General features: G+C 40.6%; 1 protein-coding gene across 1 annotated transcript; it reads left to right on the top strand.

The window, feature by feature from the left end:
• The first annotated feature begins 306 nt into the window (after window positions 1-306).
• LOC141600652 (uncharacterized) lies at window positions 307-16,549 on the top strand. Its single transcript, XM_074420896.1, has 6 exons — window positions 307-1,304; window positions 1,402-1,586; window positions 1,681-4,856; window positions 15,608-15,632; window positions 15,761-16,050; window positions 16,382-16,549. The coding sequence occupies exons 1-6, from the start codon at window positions 307-309 to the stop codon at window positions 16,547-16,549; spliced, it is 4,842 nt and encodes a 1,613-aa protein (XP_074276997.1).
• The last annotated feature ends 577 nt before the right edge of the window (window positions 16,550-17,126 follow it).

Here is a 17,126-nt window from a genome sequence, read left to right as displayed (position 1 = left end):
GATTGTGTATCTGTCTGTTGTACTATCTTATATGGTTTATGCAGTAACTGACCCCGTTTAAATGTTTTGAAAACTGTGGTGATCCATTCGGAGATGGTGATGTGGGGTAATATCCGTATAAGACCCTCTAAATTTAGGATTATAACGTAAATTTAACATGTGAAATATGGTCATAAACGAAAAACAACAATGAAAACCGAGAAATCCATCGTTTTAATAGAGAGATGAGAGATAGAGAGAGAAAGCGATAACCGAAAAACCCTAAAAACAAACAAAAAAAAAAAAATCAATTGAAAATCTGTCAAAATGGCAATAAATTGTAGTGATCATACTCAATTTCCCCCTCTAGTCTCTAGTAATCCCACTGTATGTTCTGGTGTGGACCCTTCCACTAATGTTGCGTCGTCTTCGGTGGTGGTTGGGGGTCCGCAGAGTTCGGAAGTGCAGAAAACGGTGAATGTGAATCAACTAGTGGGTCTTGCTCCTTATGATCTAGATGCTATTGCTCCTGAGGAATCCTCTTCTTGGATGGTGCAAGGGAAGCGTCGTAAGGGTAAGAGCCCCTTAGTTAGTATCCCGGAAGAACCTGAAGATTTACTCTCTTTTACTGCTGAAGATGTGAAGGATGAACTCGCCTATTGGAAAAACTCAGTTTACGGTTTTGTCCTGGGTGCGAATCCTCCGGTTGAAGTAGTGGAGGGTTTTCTCAAACGATTGTGGTCAAAGTTTCCTATGGATAAGGTCTCCTTCTGCCCCAATGGAGTGTTCTTAGTTCGTTTCAAATCGGCTGCAGCCAAAGATCAGGTGCTACGTCAGGGTCACTTCTTATTTGACAACAAGCCCCTTATTGTAAGGCCTTGGAGTGAAGAAGTGGAATTGGTGAAGACTGATGTCAAGGATGTTCCGGTATGGATTAGGATTCATAGCCTTCCACTCAAATTTTGGGGTAAGTGCCTTCCCAAAATTGCTGGATTAATGGGTACTTATATTAGGAGTGATGATGCCACGAAAGAGAAAACTAGATTAGGTTTTGCGAGGGTTATGATTGATGTGCCCTTTGGAAAGCCTATTCCTGAAACTGTGAAATTTTTGGATGAAGATGGGAATATTGTGTCTCTGAAAGTGGAATTTGAGTGGAAACCTATTGCTTGTACAAAGTGTAAGGGCATAGGACATTCTGCTAATTCCTGCAGGAAAGAAGGAGTAGAAAAGAAGAAAGTATCCTCGCAGAAGGTTGAGAGGAAGCAATGGCGCCCTAAGCAAGCTAAGCAGCCAGCTGGTAAACAACCTGTTCCTGTTGTGAGGCCAGTAGTTGCTCCCCCCCCCCCCCCCTGTTTCTCCTGTGAGTGAGGTTGTTACTCCTGTGGAAAAGCCTAATCAATTTGATGTTGAATGGAGTAGGAATGGGAAGTACCACATGATTACTACTCCTGCTAGGAATATTATTAGGCTCAGTAGACAAGAAATAGTGGAAGCTGGGCTGAGTTCCATGAAGTTTGGTTCTCACTCGTTTATGGACTCTTTAAACAATGTTACCCCAACTGTAGGCATTGGGACTAATGGTAGTGCATTACCTCCCCCTGGGGGTAATGTATAATTGGGGTTTCTGGAATATTAGGGGGTTGAACAGCCTGTCAAAACAAAATGCTATCAAATGGTTCCTTCATCATCATAAGATAGGTTTGTTTGGCCTCCTTGAGACCAAGGTTAAACCCTTGGCTCTAAATTCTGTGAGAAATAACCTCTGTGCAAATTGGTGTGTGTCAACTAATTCTCAGTATCATAGAGGTGGTAGAGTCTGGATTCTTTGGAATCCTTCCATGTTTGCTGTTAATTTTTTGGAGTACAATGCTCAGTTTATACACATGGAAGTAGTGGATTTAGGCACTGGTAGACAGTTTCATTTAACCATGGTGTATGCATTTAATGAACTTCTGGAGAGAAAGTTGTTATGGCAGAAACTTTGCTCTTTTCAAAAGCAGATTCATGGTGCTTGGGTTATTTGTGGTGATTTTAACACTGTTTTGGTGCCTTCTGAAAGACTAGGGGGTAATAGTTCTATTGAAGAAATGGAGGATTTTAAGAATTGTGTGGATGAGTGTGAAGTAGCTGATTGCCCTGCTAGTGGATCATATTATACCTGGAATAACAAGCAAGAGGTTCAGGCTAGGGTCTATAGTCGTTTGGATAGGGTGTTGGTTAATCATAATTGGCTTAATGATAATGGGAGTGTGTATGCTCACTTCTACTGTGAAGGTATTTTTGATCATACACCCTGTGTGATTCAAAGTGTTATTGATGGAACCAAGAATAGGAGACATTTTAAGTATTATAATATGTGGAGTAGATCAGAGGATTTCCAGTCTTGTGTGAAACATGTTTGGGACAATTCTGTATATGGCACTCACATGTTCAGACTTGTTAAAAAGTTAAAGTTACTGAAGTCTCCTCTGAAACAGTTGAATAAAACTGATTTTGATGACATTGAAAATAACACTGCTCGAGCTCGGATGCATCTGGAATATGTGCAAGAAAAGCTCAGAAGTGACCCTCTCAATGAGGTTTTAATTCAGCAAGAAAAAAACTCTGCTTCTGCATTTAGATTTTTGAACCAAGCTTGCCATGAGTATCTGGTGCAGAAGTCTAAGGCTGTGTGGTTGGAACAAGGGGACCAAAATACTAAATATTTTCACAGCCTGATTAAGGTGAGGCAGGTGAAGAATAAGGTTATGAGGATTGCAGATATGAGGGGCAGACAGTGTGAGACTGCCACTCAAATTCAACAAGCTTTTTTGGAGTTTTATGAGGAATTGTTGGGCACTGAAGCTGATACTAGGCCTATTTCTACTCAGACTGTTCAAATGGGTAGAGTCTGTTCTGGTGAGCATCACAGTCTGCTGATGGCTCCTGTGACCAATGATGAAATCAAGCAAGTGTTGTTCTCTATCCCAAATCATAAAGCTGCAGGCCCGGATGGTTACTCAAGTGCTTTTTTCAAGGATTCATGGGATGTGGTTGGTGAGCTCTTTTGTAAGGCTATCCATGATTTTTTTCTTAATGGTAAGCTTCTAAAACAAATTAACCATACCCTAATTACCTTAGTTCCAAAAATTGACCTCCCTCAGAATGTGTCACAATTTAGACCAATTTCATGTTGCAACGTGGTCTACAAATGTATCTCAAAGTTGATGTGCAATAGACTTGCTAAAGTCTTGCCTTTTATTATCAGTGAGAGTCAAGGAGGGTTTATTCAGGGAAGGAGTATAGTTGAAAATATTTTGATTTGTCAAGACATTATTAGATGCTATCAAAGGAAAGCTGCTTCTCCAAGGTTCATGCTCAAGGTAGATCTTAAGAAGGCTTATGATTCTGTTAGTTGGGCCTTCTTAAAGCAAATGATGAATGCATTGAACTTCCCTGACCAGTTTGTGGCAATGGTGATGGAATGTGTTGAGACTGCCTCATATTCTTTGGTTCTGAATGGGGAGGTGTTTGGTCATTTCAAAGGAAAAAAGGGGTTGAGGCAAGGGGATCCTTTATCCCCTCTCCTTTTCACTGTTGCTATGGAATATCTGAGTAGGGTTCTGAATTATACTACCAACAATATGCCTTTCAAATTTCACCCTCTCTGTAGTCCAATGAAGTTATCCCATCTTATGTTCGCAGATGATCTCTTATTGTTTTGTAAGGGGGATATTTCTTCTATTATGGTGCTCATGAGATCCTTTGCTACCTTCTCTTATGCTTCTGGCCTTCAAATGAGTCAGACTAAGACTAGTGCTTACTTTAATGGAGTACAGAATAGTGTTAAGGCTGATATCCTGCAGGTTTCAGGTTTTAGTGAAGGACTTCCACCTTTCAGGTACTTGGGGGTGCCTATTACCTGTGGGAGAATGAAGAAACAGGATTGCAATATTTTGGTTGAACGGTTGGTTGAAAGGATTAGGAAGTTTGGCACCAAAAAGTTATCCTATGCTGGTAGACTTACCTTGGTTAACTCAGTGCTCTCTACTGTTTATAGCTATTGGGCTAACATCTTTATCATTCCAAAAGGAGTCTTGAACAAGCTTAATGCTATTTGCAGAAATTACTTATGGGATGGCAATGCTGAGTATATTAGGGTTCCCTTGGTAGGTTGGGATAAGGTGTGTGCCCCAAAGGATGAAGGTGGGCTGGCTGTTAGAGATAGCTTATCTTGGAACTGGGCAATTATTGGTAAACTGGTGTGGTGGGTTTACAATTGTCCTGAGAGGCTTTGGGTGAGATGGGTCCATCAAGTGTATTTAAAAGGACTGCCATGGTTTGACTACAAACCCAGTGGAGACATCAGCTGGGGTTGGAAGAATATTTGTCGAGTCAAGGAACTGTTGCTACCTGGTTATGTAAACGGGCAGTGGATGGTGGGCAGTAAGCAGTATACTGTTGGTGATGGATATGAGATGCTGAGACAGAAATTTCAAAGTGTGCAATGGGCTAAGTATGTATGGAATTCCTGGAGCATCCCACGACATCAGTTTGTGGGATGGCTTATAGCCAGAAAAGCCTTGATGCTGAAGGAGAGATTGTTTGCGTTGGGTATTTCTTCTGATGATCTCTGCGTTTTGTGTGGTAGAGAAACAGAAACTTTTGAACATGTGTTTCAGAAATGTCAGTATAGTAGCAGGCTTCTGGATCTCTTGGCTCAGTTGGGGGATTTCAGTTTGCCTCAGAGTGATTTAATCTTATGGGTTGGGCAGCTGCAATGTACACAGCTCAGGAAAGGTCTACTTTTATGTCTGGTGCAGTCTGTCTACTACCAGATTTGGATGCAGAGGAACAAGGCCCGTATTGATGGATGTTTAGTTAGGCCTGAGAATGTATTTCAACTGATTTTAAAAGAAGTCAGAGTTTGGGTGAGGTCTAGGTTGAGTTCTTCTCTTGATAGGCGAGATAAGGATTGGCTTAATAGATTTCACTTGTGTATGTAATACCTCATTTTGGGGTATTGGAATTGGTTGTATTAAATTGTAGCTTGTAATAGCTGTTTGATCTTAATGATATTTTTACATTTCACCCAAAAAAAAAAAAAAAAGAAAAAAAAAAAGAAAAACAACAATGAAACGATAAAGATAAAGAATCAACCTCGGGTCCTTTGTAGTGCGGCGTAAAGAACAGAAATCAACAGAGATTTCCTCCTAATCGTTGCACCCAAGACCGTCTGAGACTATGCCCTTGTGCTAGAAATGCTCTCTAATTGACTTGCAATATCGAGAGAGCTATTGTGAGGTTTTACCGATGTGAGATCTAGGTTTCAGAGAGAAATGATCTCCAAAACCCTAGTTTTTCTGCAAATGAAAATGTCTAGGTCAAAAGGAGAGGGAGCCTCTCCTTTTGTTGTCTCGGTCCGCGGGTCATGAGAGGAGGGAGTGGGCTTTCCACTTTCTCCTCATTTAACTCGTGATCCGACTGATCCGACTCGTTTCGCTAAAATGTATATGACGCGGTTTTTATAAATCGTCATCGGTTATCGGCTATTAAAACACCAACTAATAACACGGGTTAGTTGAAGTATTAATACATGTCCGACAACGACGATATTGTATAATTTATTCAATATACATTAATTAAATATAATCGTTTATATTTAATTTACGAATTAACTGTTTAATTCGCCTTAGCCCATTTTATTTAATCCGTATTAAATATAATATCTCAACATCACATTTTGACTAATTACTAGTCAAATAACTCGGACTAACTGGTTAGTCAAAATTGGCATCAACATGATCGTATTTTCATCTACTGTCACATCTCTCAAACGTATCCTATAGGTGTGACTTTTAGGGACCAGTTGATCACCGCCATCCGTATGACAATAACGTCAAACTTATCTAGCAAGCCAACCGTTATTGATAAACGTGGATCAACTGATAATAATACCAAAAGTATGCCCTTTGACCCTTTTAGAGATTTATAAGTCCTTGCACTAACTGTTAAGGACACCAACCCCAACAAGCTCCCACTTGTCCGTACAAGTGTATGTGCAATGACGTTATCCGCACTAACTGGAGGACACAAGCTCCAACAAACTCCCACTTGTCCGTACAAGTGTATGTGCGATAACCGATTCTCATATTCATTTAAAATTTCTCCCACTCAATGTAAAACAATTTGCGATCCGGATCCGCAAAGGTCGTATTTTACAATCGATGCAGTATCAAGAGTGGTTTCCCCGACTAGAGAGTAACTTAACCGATAAAACGAATCCGTATCCGAGCATGGCCATGCATTTCGATTCTGACTCCTCGAGTGGCCCCGAGAAATATCGAGTACCTGATAAAGGCTGAATATTTCCTTCAACTCGACTCCTTCCTGTCTAAGCACAAAGCATGAAATGACCCAAAAAAATCTACTTGGCCCCCTGTTACGGATGACCGTGAGAAAGAAACCAAAGTCACCCAAAATCTGCCGTAGTCTCAAGAGACAGTCGATAGTCAAAAGAATCGACTCTTAGGATCACCATGGAGGTCCTATCCACGACCGGGCACCGAATGTTATAAAACATTTAGGACTCCACGTCGATGTCACAATTGTGTCCTACGAAATATCCGTATAAATCGCCTCTGTGATTGGTCAGTCAACCGGTTGACTTATGGCTCGTTGAACCCACCATCAACCAACGTCACAAAATAATTACCTTGAGTTATCAGCTCACGTGGGTAATTAAGGACCAAAAATATAATGCTTGTTCAGTTCACTTTGTGGTGTTCAAAATTTGTCGTACAAATCCACATGAAAAACAAAATATATATAAATATCAAAACGATGATGTTGTATAGAGTACAAAAGAGAATGAATCTAATCCATAAAAGAGTACTACAACTTAGGAACACGTTTAATTCCCATGGAATTAACGTGCCCTTCATGCTTATCTTGTCGTAATGCTTTAGTGAGAGGATCTCATATGTTATCATCTCAGTAGCAATCTTTTCTATCACTACTTCCTTTTGCTCCACGTAATCTCGGATTAGATGAGCTTTCCGTTGTACATGTCTAGACTTGTTGCTAGACTTTGGCTCCTTAGCTTGGAAGATGGCACCACTATTGTCGCAATAGATGGTGATCGGGTCATTCGAACTAGGCACTACGGATAGTCCATGTAAGAATTGACGCATCCATATCGCTTCCTTTGTTGCTTCAGACGCGGCATAGTACTCGGACTCGGTCGTAGAATCTGCTTTATAACAGTTTGTTTCGAACTCTTCCACCGATCTTGCGCCATTAAGAGTAAAAACGAATCCGGACTGAGATTTCGAGTCATCACGATCCGTTTGGAAGCTAACATCTCACAGAATCGGTTGCGCATAGCTTTTGTTCGCCTCCATAAGTCAATGCCCAATCTTTAGTCCTCCGTAGGTACTTAAGAATGTTCTTGACAGCCAGCCAATGTGATTCACCTGGATGCTGTTGGAATCGACTTGTCATACTCAATGCATATGCCACGTCCGGACGTGTGCATATCATGGCATACATGATTGATCCTATAGCCGAAGCATAAGGAATCCGTGTCATGCGCTCTTTTTCTTCCGGTGTCTCTGGTGCCTGAGACTTGCTCAAATGCACCCCTGGAGCCATAGGAAGAAACCCCTTCTTGGAGTTAGTCATGCTGAATCTCTCTAGGACTTTGTCTATGTAAGACTCTGATCGAGAGATAACATCCGACGTGATCTATCTCGATAGATACGGATGCCCAGAATTCTTTGTGCCTCACCCAGATCTTTCATCTGGAAATGGTTCTTCAACCATACTTTCACCGAAGTTAAGAGAGGTATGTCATTCCCAATCAGGAGTATGTCGTCAACATACAATATTAGGAAGACAATCTTGCTCCCACTCGACTTGATATATAGACATGGTTCCTCGAATGATCGAGTAAATCCATTTTCTTTTATCACTTGGTCGAAGCGATGATTCCAACTCCTTGATGCTTGCTTAAGTCCATAAATGGAACGCTTAAGCTTGCACACTTTCTTAGGATGTTCTGGATCGATGAAACCTTCGGGTTGTACCATGTACAACTCTTCCTCCAAAAAGCCGTTTAAGAAGGCGGTTTTCACATCCATTTGCCAAATTTCATAGTCATGAAAAGCGGCAATCGCTAAGATAATCCGAATGGAACGCAGCATGACTACGGGTGCAAAAATTTCATCGTAGTGCAAGCCTGGCACTTGGGTGAAACCTTTAGCAACTAGTCGTGCTTTGTAGATATCTTGTTGACCTTCCACAGAATGCTTTATCTTGTAAAGCCATTTGCATTGAAGGGGACGAACCTTAGCAGGTAAGTCAACGAGATCCCATACGTTGTTCTCATACATAGAGTCCATCTCGGATCGCATGGCCTCAAGCCATAGCTTTGAGTCAGAACTAGTCATGGCACCTTTATAGGTTGCGGGTTCACTACTCGTTAAGAGTAGAACGTCATCTATGTCATGTTCCTCGACCATACCAATGTATCTGTCCGGAGGAATAGAGACTCTTCCCGACCTCCTAGGTTCCTCAGGAATATTCACCGCAGCCGGGATTGAAGGAATTGGTTCCTCCAATGGTTGCTCGGTATTTGGTTCTGGAATCTTCGACAGGTCGAAGGTTCTATCACTCTTTGCATTCTCGAGAAATTCCTTCTCTAAGAATGTCGCACTAGCCGCAACAAAAACACGTTGTTCGGTTGGCGAATAAAAGTAATGACCAAGTGTTCCCTTAGGATAACCTATAAAGTATGTCTTGACCGATCGCGGGCCGAGCTTATCCTCGTGTCTCCACTTGACATAAGCCTCGCAGCCCCAAACCCGTATAAAGGACAAGTTAGGGACCGTTCCCTTCCATAGTTCATATGGAGTCTTGTCAACACTTTAGACGGACTTGATTAAGTATTAGAGCAAATGACGAGAAGAGCATAACCCCACAATGAGTCAGGCAACACGGTGTGACTCATCATGGATCGAACCATATCGAGTAGTGTTCGATTTCTCCGTTCGGACACTCCATTCAATTGAGGTGTTCCGGTGGAGTTAAGCGTAGTGCAATCCCACATCCTTTAGGTGTTGATCAAACTCGTGAGAAAGATACTCGCCACCACGATCCGAACGTAGTGTTTTAATCTTTCTACCCAATAGGTTCTCAGACCCTATTTTGGTATTCCTTGAATTTCTCAAAGGATTCACTTTTGTGCTTCATTAAGTAGACATAGCCATATCTACTTAAATCGTCCGTGAAAGTGATGAAATACCTATAGCCTTCTCGTGCGGTGATTGACATAGGACCACATACATCCGTGTGTATGAGTCCTAATAGGTCACAGCCGCGCATTCCAACACCTTTGAAGGAAATCCGAGTCATCTTACCGATGAGACATGATTCACACGTGCCAAATGATTGAAAATCAAAGGCCGAGATAGCTCCATTTTTGATGAGCTGTTTTACGCGTTTCTCATTAATGTGTCCCATACGGCAGTGCCATAGATACGTTTGATATTTGTCACCAACCTTTAACTTTTTATTCATTACGTGTAATATTTCGGTGGTCTGTTCTAAAACATAAATTCCGTTCATGGAGACTGCCTTGCCATAAATCATATCGTGTAAAGAGAAAATGCAAGTATTATTCTCTATTACAAATGAAAAACCAAGTTTGTCAAGTGCAGAAACTGAAATAATGTTTTTCGAAAGACTGGGTACATAATAGCAGTCATATAATGACAACTCAAATCCGCTAGGAAGTCGGGATCACATATGTCCCCTTTGAGACGGCAGCCACTCGTGCTCCATTCCCGACACGCAGTCCACCTCACCCTTTACGAGGGGTTCGATGTTTCGGAGCCCCTGCACATGATTACACAGATGAGAACCACAACCAGTATCTAGTACCCAAGTTCCGTAACTTGCGTGGTTAATCTCAATCATATGAATAAAAGTAGAAGAGAGAGAAGACATACCAACAGGTTTAACGCAACCCGCTTTTATGTCCTCATGATAAACAGGACATGTACGCCTCCAATGCCCAGTCTTGTGGCAATGATAGCATTCCATGTTTTCGGTTTTGCTCTTTGTCGCGCCTGATGAGGTGCTCGACTCACCAGGCCCACTCTTTCCTAAACCCGACTTCTTGAACTTCGGTTTACCTACTGCTAGGTTTGCCTGAGCTTTGCCCTTACCTTTCCCTTTGTTTGTCACAACAAGAACATCCTGTTTCAAGCTCCCACTGAACTTCATGTCCTTCTCGGTCTGTACGAGAAGGGAGTGCAGTTCATGGGGACTTTTCTTCAAATCATTCATATAGTAATTCGCTCTAAATTGCGAAAAACCATCGTGGAGTGAGTGAAGCATGCGGTCGATCACAATGTTCTCGCTGATCTTACAATCAAAGGTCTCCAGCTTCTCGACATTCTCAATCATGCTGAGAATGTGTGGGCTAACTGGTTGGCCCTTCTAGAGTCTCGCATCAAAGAAGCGAGTGGTATGCTCATAGGTCACGATTCTCGGTGCTTTCGAGAATTCCTTGGTGAGCGTGGTGAAAATCTTGTTCGCACCATGGGCTATGAAGCGTTTCTGCAAATTGGGTTCCATTGCAAAAATGAGTACGTTTTTAATCGCACCCGCTTCCATACGAGAAATCATTAAACTTGGTGATTTCAAAGACTCTAGCCGTGGGACCTGGGTTTGCCGGGATGGGCTCTAATAGATATTTGAGCTTCCCGTCGGCCAGCGGCATTCCGTAATGCCGCCTCCTAGTCCGCGAAGTTTTATCCATCATTCTTCAGTCGAGTAGACTGATTCATCTGATTCATGAAGATCCGAAGCCAGGACTCACGGTCCAAAGTGGCACTTGGCTTTGGGTTATCAGTAGAACCAGCCATTTGTTATTAGCAGTTTAAAAGTTCGTTATCTACACTGAAAAAGAAAGAAAAACAAGAACGAAATAAGCAACTCATCGAGGTGATTTAAGTCTATTTTAAAATTCATTTTAACATGTAGACTTTCGCACTTGCATAATTGATCTCCCTCAAGAATGATACAAGTGATCCCAAGACTCAATTTCTGTATATTGATAAGCCAACTGTTTAGCTAATTCTTCCGTAAGAACTCTTGGTCGATAGATTTCCGTAAATCCTATCTATAGTCCACCATAATCACAGGATCGTTTAGTGACCATAGTGTTGAGATAAAATAGGTCAATCGGTTCCAACTTACCCGACGTAGAAGGGGTCATATTATGCCTACCGACGAAGAAGGGACTCATTGGAGTTTGACCTATAAAGACCGTTCTCAATTTTGGTTTATACGAGGAAGATCCCATCAACTAAATTATAATTCATATTAAGTGAACGAATAACTAGCGTCTGCGTGAATGAATTAATTTGGGTGATGGCTTACAATCATGTGACATAAGAATGTCAAAGAAAACTAACTCGAGACCTCTATATGTGTCAGTTTTCATGCAATAATTTGGTGGTTTGGTTTTTAGGCGGAATATGATGCATACTATCGTTACGATAAAATAAATAAATGAATGCAATACGTAAATAAAAAATTCTAGTGTGGCCTATCCTAATAAAAAGAACATAAAATAACTTTGGAATCCACCGTTGGACCCGAGAAGCTTGTCTTGATGTTCCATCTTGATCCATGTAGCGGGAGTGAGCATCCGGTCTCCATCTTTGGTCTTCTCAAAATTACAATTTAAAATTTACAAATATAAACCTATTTACATTCTAAATAACAACTGTAATTAAAAGAAATAAAATGGAGATACGAGATCTCAAAATACAACCAAGACCGTGTTCCATCATTACGGTAACACGTTCTACTAAGGCCACACTAAGTTACAACTGATTGTAAAAATAAATACGTAATAAAAGGCATTCAAAAACATTCAAAATTAACGATAAATAAAAATGCATCAACTAAAAACAAATTCATTCGTGACATAATTCCGTAATTATGTTAAATTTATCCAAACCACCAAAGACAATTAAAATTATGTGACAAAACCGCTTTATCAACTTAATTTTAATTCGTGATAATCCGTTACTTTAAATCGTGTTAAAGTAATTCAATGGTACGTGTGTGAACCATTTCACAATCATAGCGAGTGTACAATATCCGTATAAAGTACATATTAAGGCCAAAAGAAAATTTAAAACAAAAGGAATGAATTTTCAAAGCTGCCAGAACAAAAATCCCTCGATCCAGGGACAAAAGTGCTCGATCGAGGAACAAAAGGGCTCGATCGACTGAACTGCTAGTCGATCGAGAGGGTTGCCAAACAGAAAGTGCTCGATCAACTAAACTGGTGGTCGATCGAGTACTTTTATCAGCGAATCTGCTCGATCGAGTACGAGGACATCTCGATCGAGCAGTCAGGGTTTTAAAAGTGATCGATCGAGTGCAGCAAGGACTCGATCGAGTAAAAACAAGACAGAAAAACCACTCGATCGATTAAAAACTTGTTCGATCGAGTACAAAAGTTTCTGGAAATGCAAAACCCTCGTGAAAACTGTTTTGACGAAACAAAGCAATCGCAAAATTGATCAAAACCACATCAAAACAATTTTATAATCTGACAAAACGTGACATATTGTTATAATCTCCGTATAAAACAACAATATGCATAAAAACAAAACGAAAACAAGATGAATTAACCGTGTAAAACATGTCACGGTTTCAAAAAATTTTGCAACAGCCAAAAAAAATTCCTGCCGAGAGGATAAAAAGAACGCTGCTGCCGCACGAATTTCAAGACAATAAAAATCGTTTCAAGATCGTTTGATGAAAAAACACAATGAAAATTTACGTGGCCTCGCTCTGATACCACTTGAGGGGTAATATCCGTATAAGACCCTCTAAATTTAGGATTATAACGTAAATTTAACATGTGAAATATGGTCATAAACGAAAAACAACAATGAAACGATAAAGATAAAGAATCAACCTCGGGTCCTTTGTAGTGCGGCGTAAAGAACAGAAATCAACAGAGATTTCCTCCTAATCGTTGCACCCAAGACCGTCTGAGACTATGCCCTTGTGCTAGAAATGCTCTCTAATTGACTTGCAATATCGAGAGAGCTATTGTGAGGTTTTACCGATGTGAGATCTAGGTTTCAGAGAGAAATGATCTCCAAAACCCTAGTTTTTCTGCAAATGAAAATGTCTAGGTCAAAAGGAGAGGGAGCCTCTCCTTTTGTTGTCTCGGTCCGCGGGTCATGAGAGGAGGGAGTGGGCTTTCCACTTTCTCCTCATTTAACTCGTGATCCGACTGATCCGACTCGTTTCGCTAAAATGTATATGACGCGGTTTTTATAAATCGTCATCGGTTATCGGCTATTAAAACACCAACTAATAACACGGGTTAGTTGAAGTATTAATACATGTCCGACAACGACGATATTGTATAATTTATTCAATATACATTAATTAAATATAATCGTTTATATTTAATTTACGAATTAACTGTTTAATTCGCCTTAGCCCATTTTATTTAATCCGTATTAAATATAATATCTCAACATCACATTTTGACTAATTACTAGTCAAATAACTCGGACTAACTGGTTAGTCAAAATTGGCATCAACATGACTGTATTTTCATACTGTCACATCTCTCAAACGTATCCTATAGGTGTGACTTTTAGGGACCAGTTGATCACCGCCATCTGTATGACAATAACGTCAAACTTATCTAGCAAGCCAACCGTTATTGATAAACGTGGATCAACTGATAATAATACCAAAAGTATGCCCTTTGACCCTTTTAGAGATTTATAAGTCCTTGCACTAACTGTTAAGGACACCAACCCCAACAGGTGAGCAGTTGTTTAGTAGGTACATCTTGGATGCACGCGTAATTATCTGGGGATGGAGTCACCACGAGTCAGAGTCGTAGTCTTCCGCTGTGTTGTCATTATACATTTGTTACTTTAGTGGATTTTGGTTTTGAAACAGTTGTATCTTATTTCATTTGCAGTTGGTTTTGATGTAATCACTTTAAAATTTATACTTAAATTATGTTTCTTGATGGTCACTTTCGATTACTATGCCTCGCGTAACTGATACGTGCAATTTATATAGACTTTTTAGTCTTTTACTGCACGCATTTCTATGCTATTTGTATCATTATATATTGAAACATGCCCCGAACTGGCTACTTTGGTTTATTTTGTGTTAATTGCAGGAATGGACCCAAAAGTAGTGGAATTGTGCCTTAGTCGTCCCACTTTGCATGCATTTTAAGGAGACGGAGATATTAAAGCAGAAGTTGTACCTCGGGAAGCGCGAACGGAGGTCCTATGAAGCTGCCAAGATGAAGTCAAGGTTGATCTCACTGGGAAGTACTCGATCGAGAGGTTCTGGACTCTGATCGAATGTTTTGGCAGAAGCTGGAGGTCGATCGAGTGGTTTTTATACTCGATCGAAATATGCTGAATTGGAAGAGTTCGATCGAGAGCCTAAAGTGCTCGATCGAACAGTTTTGCTGGAGAAGTCTTCGATCGAGTTGTCTGAAAGGACTCGATCGAGTGGTTTGCTATGTTACATGGGTTAACTAATCCGTGTTAGGTTTATTTTGTTAATAAAAACACTTCCCTATAAAAGGAAGTCGGAATTAGGTCAAAAACACTCTTAGCTTCTCTTAATTACGTTCTACACACTTTTAATTACTCTAAGTACTGCTGAAACTTTTCTCTGCCTCTTTTCTCTCCGGATTCGAACTTTGTAATCACTCCTTTCCCATTAATCTTAACTCTCTGCTTGCTTTCATTAATAATTCTCTTATTTTAGTTTATGTTTTGTCCTTATTCTTTTATCATGTCTCTTTTTAGTATGCTTATCGTTATTATTGTTGACTGCATTAAGAACATGAGTAGCTAATTTCCCTTATCTTAGAATTAGGTGAGCCATGGTAGTGGTGTGACGATATTATAGAATGACTAGACAGTTTATTTGTGAGAATCTGTCCCCATAGCAATATAACTGTAACATATTTAGTTGAGTGCGCGCTTCTAAATAACCTTAATCTGGTTAAATTCGCTCCTGGATCGAGAGATTGGAGAGAACAGACTTGATATGAACAGTAGACTACCTGATGAGGGCGAAAGTTAAGTTAGTAGTAGTTTAGGATGGATAGCGGACCGAAAGGACCTTTCACTTGCCCTTCTCACAGTAGATTGCCTAGGCTATTTATGATTGAGTTAGTAAACTGCCGTGGTGAACCAAAATCCTGACATACCTCTTTTATCTAATCACATATCTTTATTTTCTTGCCTTTATTGCTCTTGCTTTAATTCTCTTGCCTTTAATCTCCAGTAGTTTAGAAAACAAAACTCAAAACCCCCCAGTTGTGACTTAGATAGACAGACTTACAGATAGATATCTTGCCTCCCTGTGGAGATCGACCCTACTTACTGCTAGCTTCTATTAGTGTATTTAGATATTTATGTTTGGTACATAACGACCGTATCAAATTTTAGCGCCGTTGTCAGGGAGACAATAGCCTATTTGTCTGTTTTTGTTTCGTTTATCTCTCCATCTCAGGGAATTTTTATTCCTTGAGACAGTTCTCACTTATTTCCTTCAGTGTAGTGTATGCTCAGGTCTAACAGGTCAGAATTAGTCCCACCTGATCCTGAGCTAGAGAGATGCTTTCGGCATAGAATAAGACTGTAGAGGAAGATTCAAAAGGAAGTCTTGGGTACTTTTGAACCCGAGCTACAACATTTTCTGTTTGCAGAAGATCCGTCTTGTGAAAAAGACAACTTTATTTCTGCTATAAAGCCAGTGGAGATGCCTAATATTGCGAGTCACTCAGAGCCCACAGCTGCCTCTATCCCTAAAGGTTTCAAACTTGTGAACGAGGATGGAACCACATTTGACATTCGACCGTCCTACATCAACCTGGGCGAACGGAATATGTACCGAGGTATGGTGGGCGAAGATCCGCGCAAACATATGGAGGTTTTCACTAACTATTGCTCTACCATTCCCGCTATTAAGGGAGTGACTCAGGACAAGATTAAGGAGGTCTTATTTCCTTTTTCTTTGACCGATGGAGCCCGACAGTGGCTCACTGATCTTGACAGAGATGCAACTAGTATTACCAACTGGGAGACTCTGGCCCTTGCCTTTTATAAAAGGTACTTTCCTCCACAACGTACTAATCAGCTGAGAGGAAAAATTACAAGTTTCAAGCAGGCACCAGATGAGAATTTGTATGAAGCATGGTGTCGGTTTAAGAAGTTGGTGCGGTCCTCATCATGGTTTCGAGCAGTGGTTATTATGCAACCAATTTTATAATGGGTTGTATGACGACTACCTTGCTATATTAGACGCCTCATCTAATGGTTGATTTCAGAAGAATAGTGATGATGACAAGGGATGGGAAATAATCGAGGAAAATGCTACCCATTGTGCTGAGTATGGGAACCCGAGAAGAGGTATTCGGACAGTTAATGTTGTTGATAGTGCAGTTGTGACTCAGTTGGAAGCCATGAATGCCTGTTTTGACAAGTTAGAGTTGTAGCATGCTGGTGATCAACAGACGGTTCACTTGTTGACTAAACAAGAAACCGTTACTTATGAGAGATGTGGGAGTAATGACGGTCACACTGCTGTTGACTGTCTAACAGAGAAGGAGCAAGTCCTTGCCCTTCAGCAATATAGGCAAGGAGGCTCCTACTATAATAATCAGAGTGGAGTCCATCCCAACTTGAGATGGACTAGTCAGAATGTGCTTAATCCTACCCCTCCTCCGCAGCAGCAACAAGCTTATGTTCCTCCTCATAAAGCTCAACAAGGCTTTCACAAGCCTTCACCCTTTACACCACCGCATCAAGGAGATTATTCTAGCGGAGTAAGTGAATTGGCTGAGTTGAAGTCAATGATCCAATCATTGACTAAACAGTTGCAGATGAGTGACCAACAGAAAGAAGCATCGATAAAGTCACTCGAGACCCAAGTAGCTCAACTGGCCACTAGCCAACGTATAAGGAAGTCGGGTCATTTACCGTCTCAATCTAAAAATAATCCACACGAGACGATAAATCTGATAAACTTACGAAGTGGTCTTTCTTATGAACGACCCAAAATGTCAACTGTTG

Source organism: Silene latifolia, chromosome 9, assembly GCF_048544455.1.
Source record: "Silene latifolia isolate original U9 population chromosome 9, ASM4854445v1, whole genome shotgun sequence".
Lineage (NCBI taxonomy): Eukaryota > Viridiplantae > Streptophyta > Magnoliopsida > Caryophyllales > Caryophyllaceae > Silene > Silene latifolia.
The sequence above is the reverse complement of the archived record's forward strand: the minus strand, read 5'-3'. Positions and strand labels throughout refer to the sequence as shown.

What these genes read in the sequence shown, in the direction of transcription:
- LOC141600652 (XM_074420896.1), top strand. Translation starts at nt 307, where the DNA reads ATGGCAATAAATTGTAGTGATCATACTCAATTTCCCCCTCTAGTCTCT. An exon ending in TGTATGCTCAGGTCTAACAG is followed by an intron (nt 15,633 to 15,760) that starts GTCAGAATTAGT and finishes TTCTGTTTGCAG; the next exon opens with AAGATCCGTCTTGTGAAAAA. An exon ending in CTCAGGACAAGATTAAGGAG is followed by an intron (nt 16,051 to 16,381) that starts GTCTTATTTCCT and finishes GGTTGATTTCAG; the next exon opens with AAGAATAGTGATGATGACAA.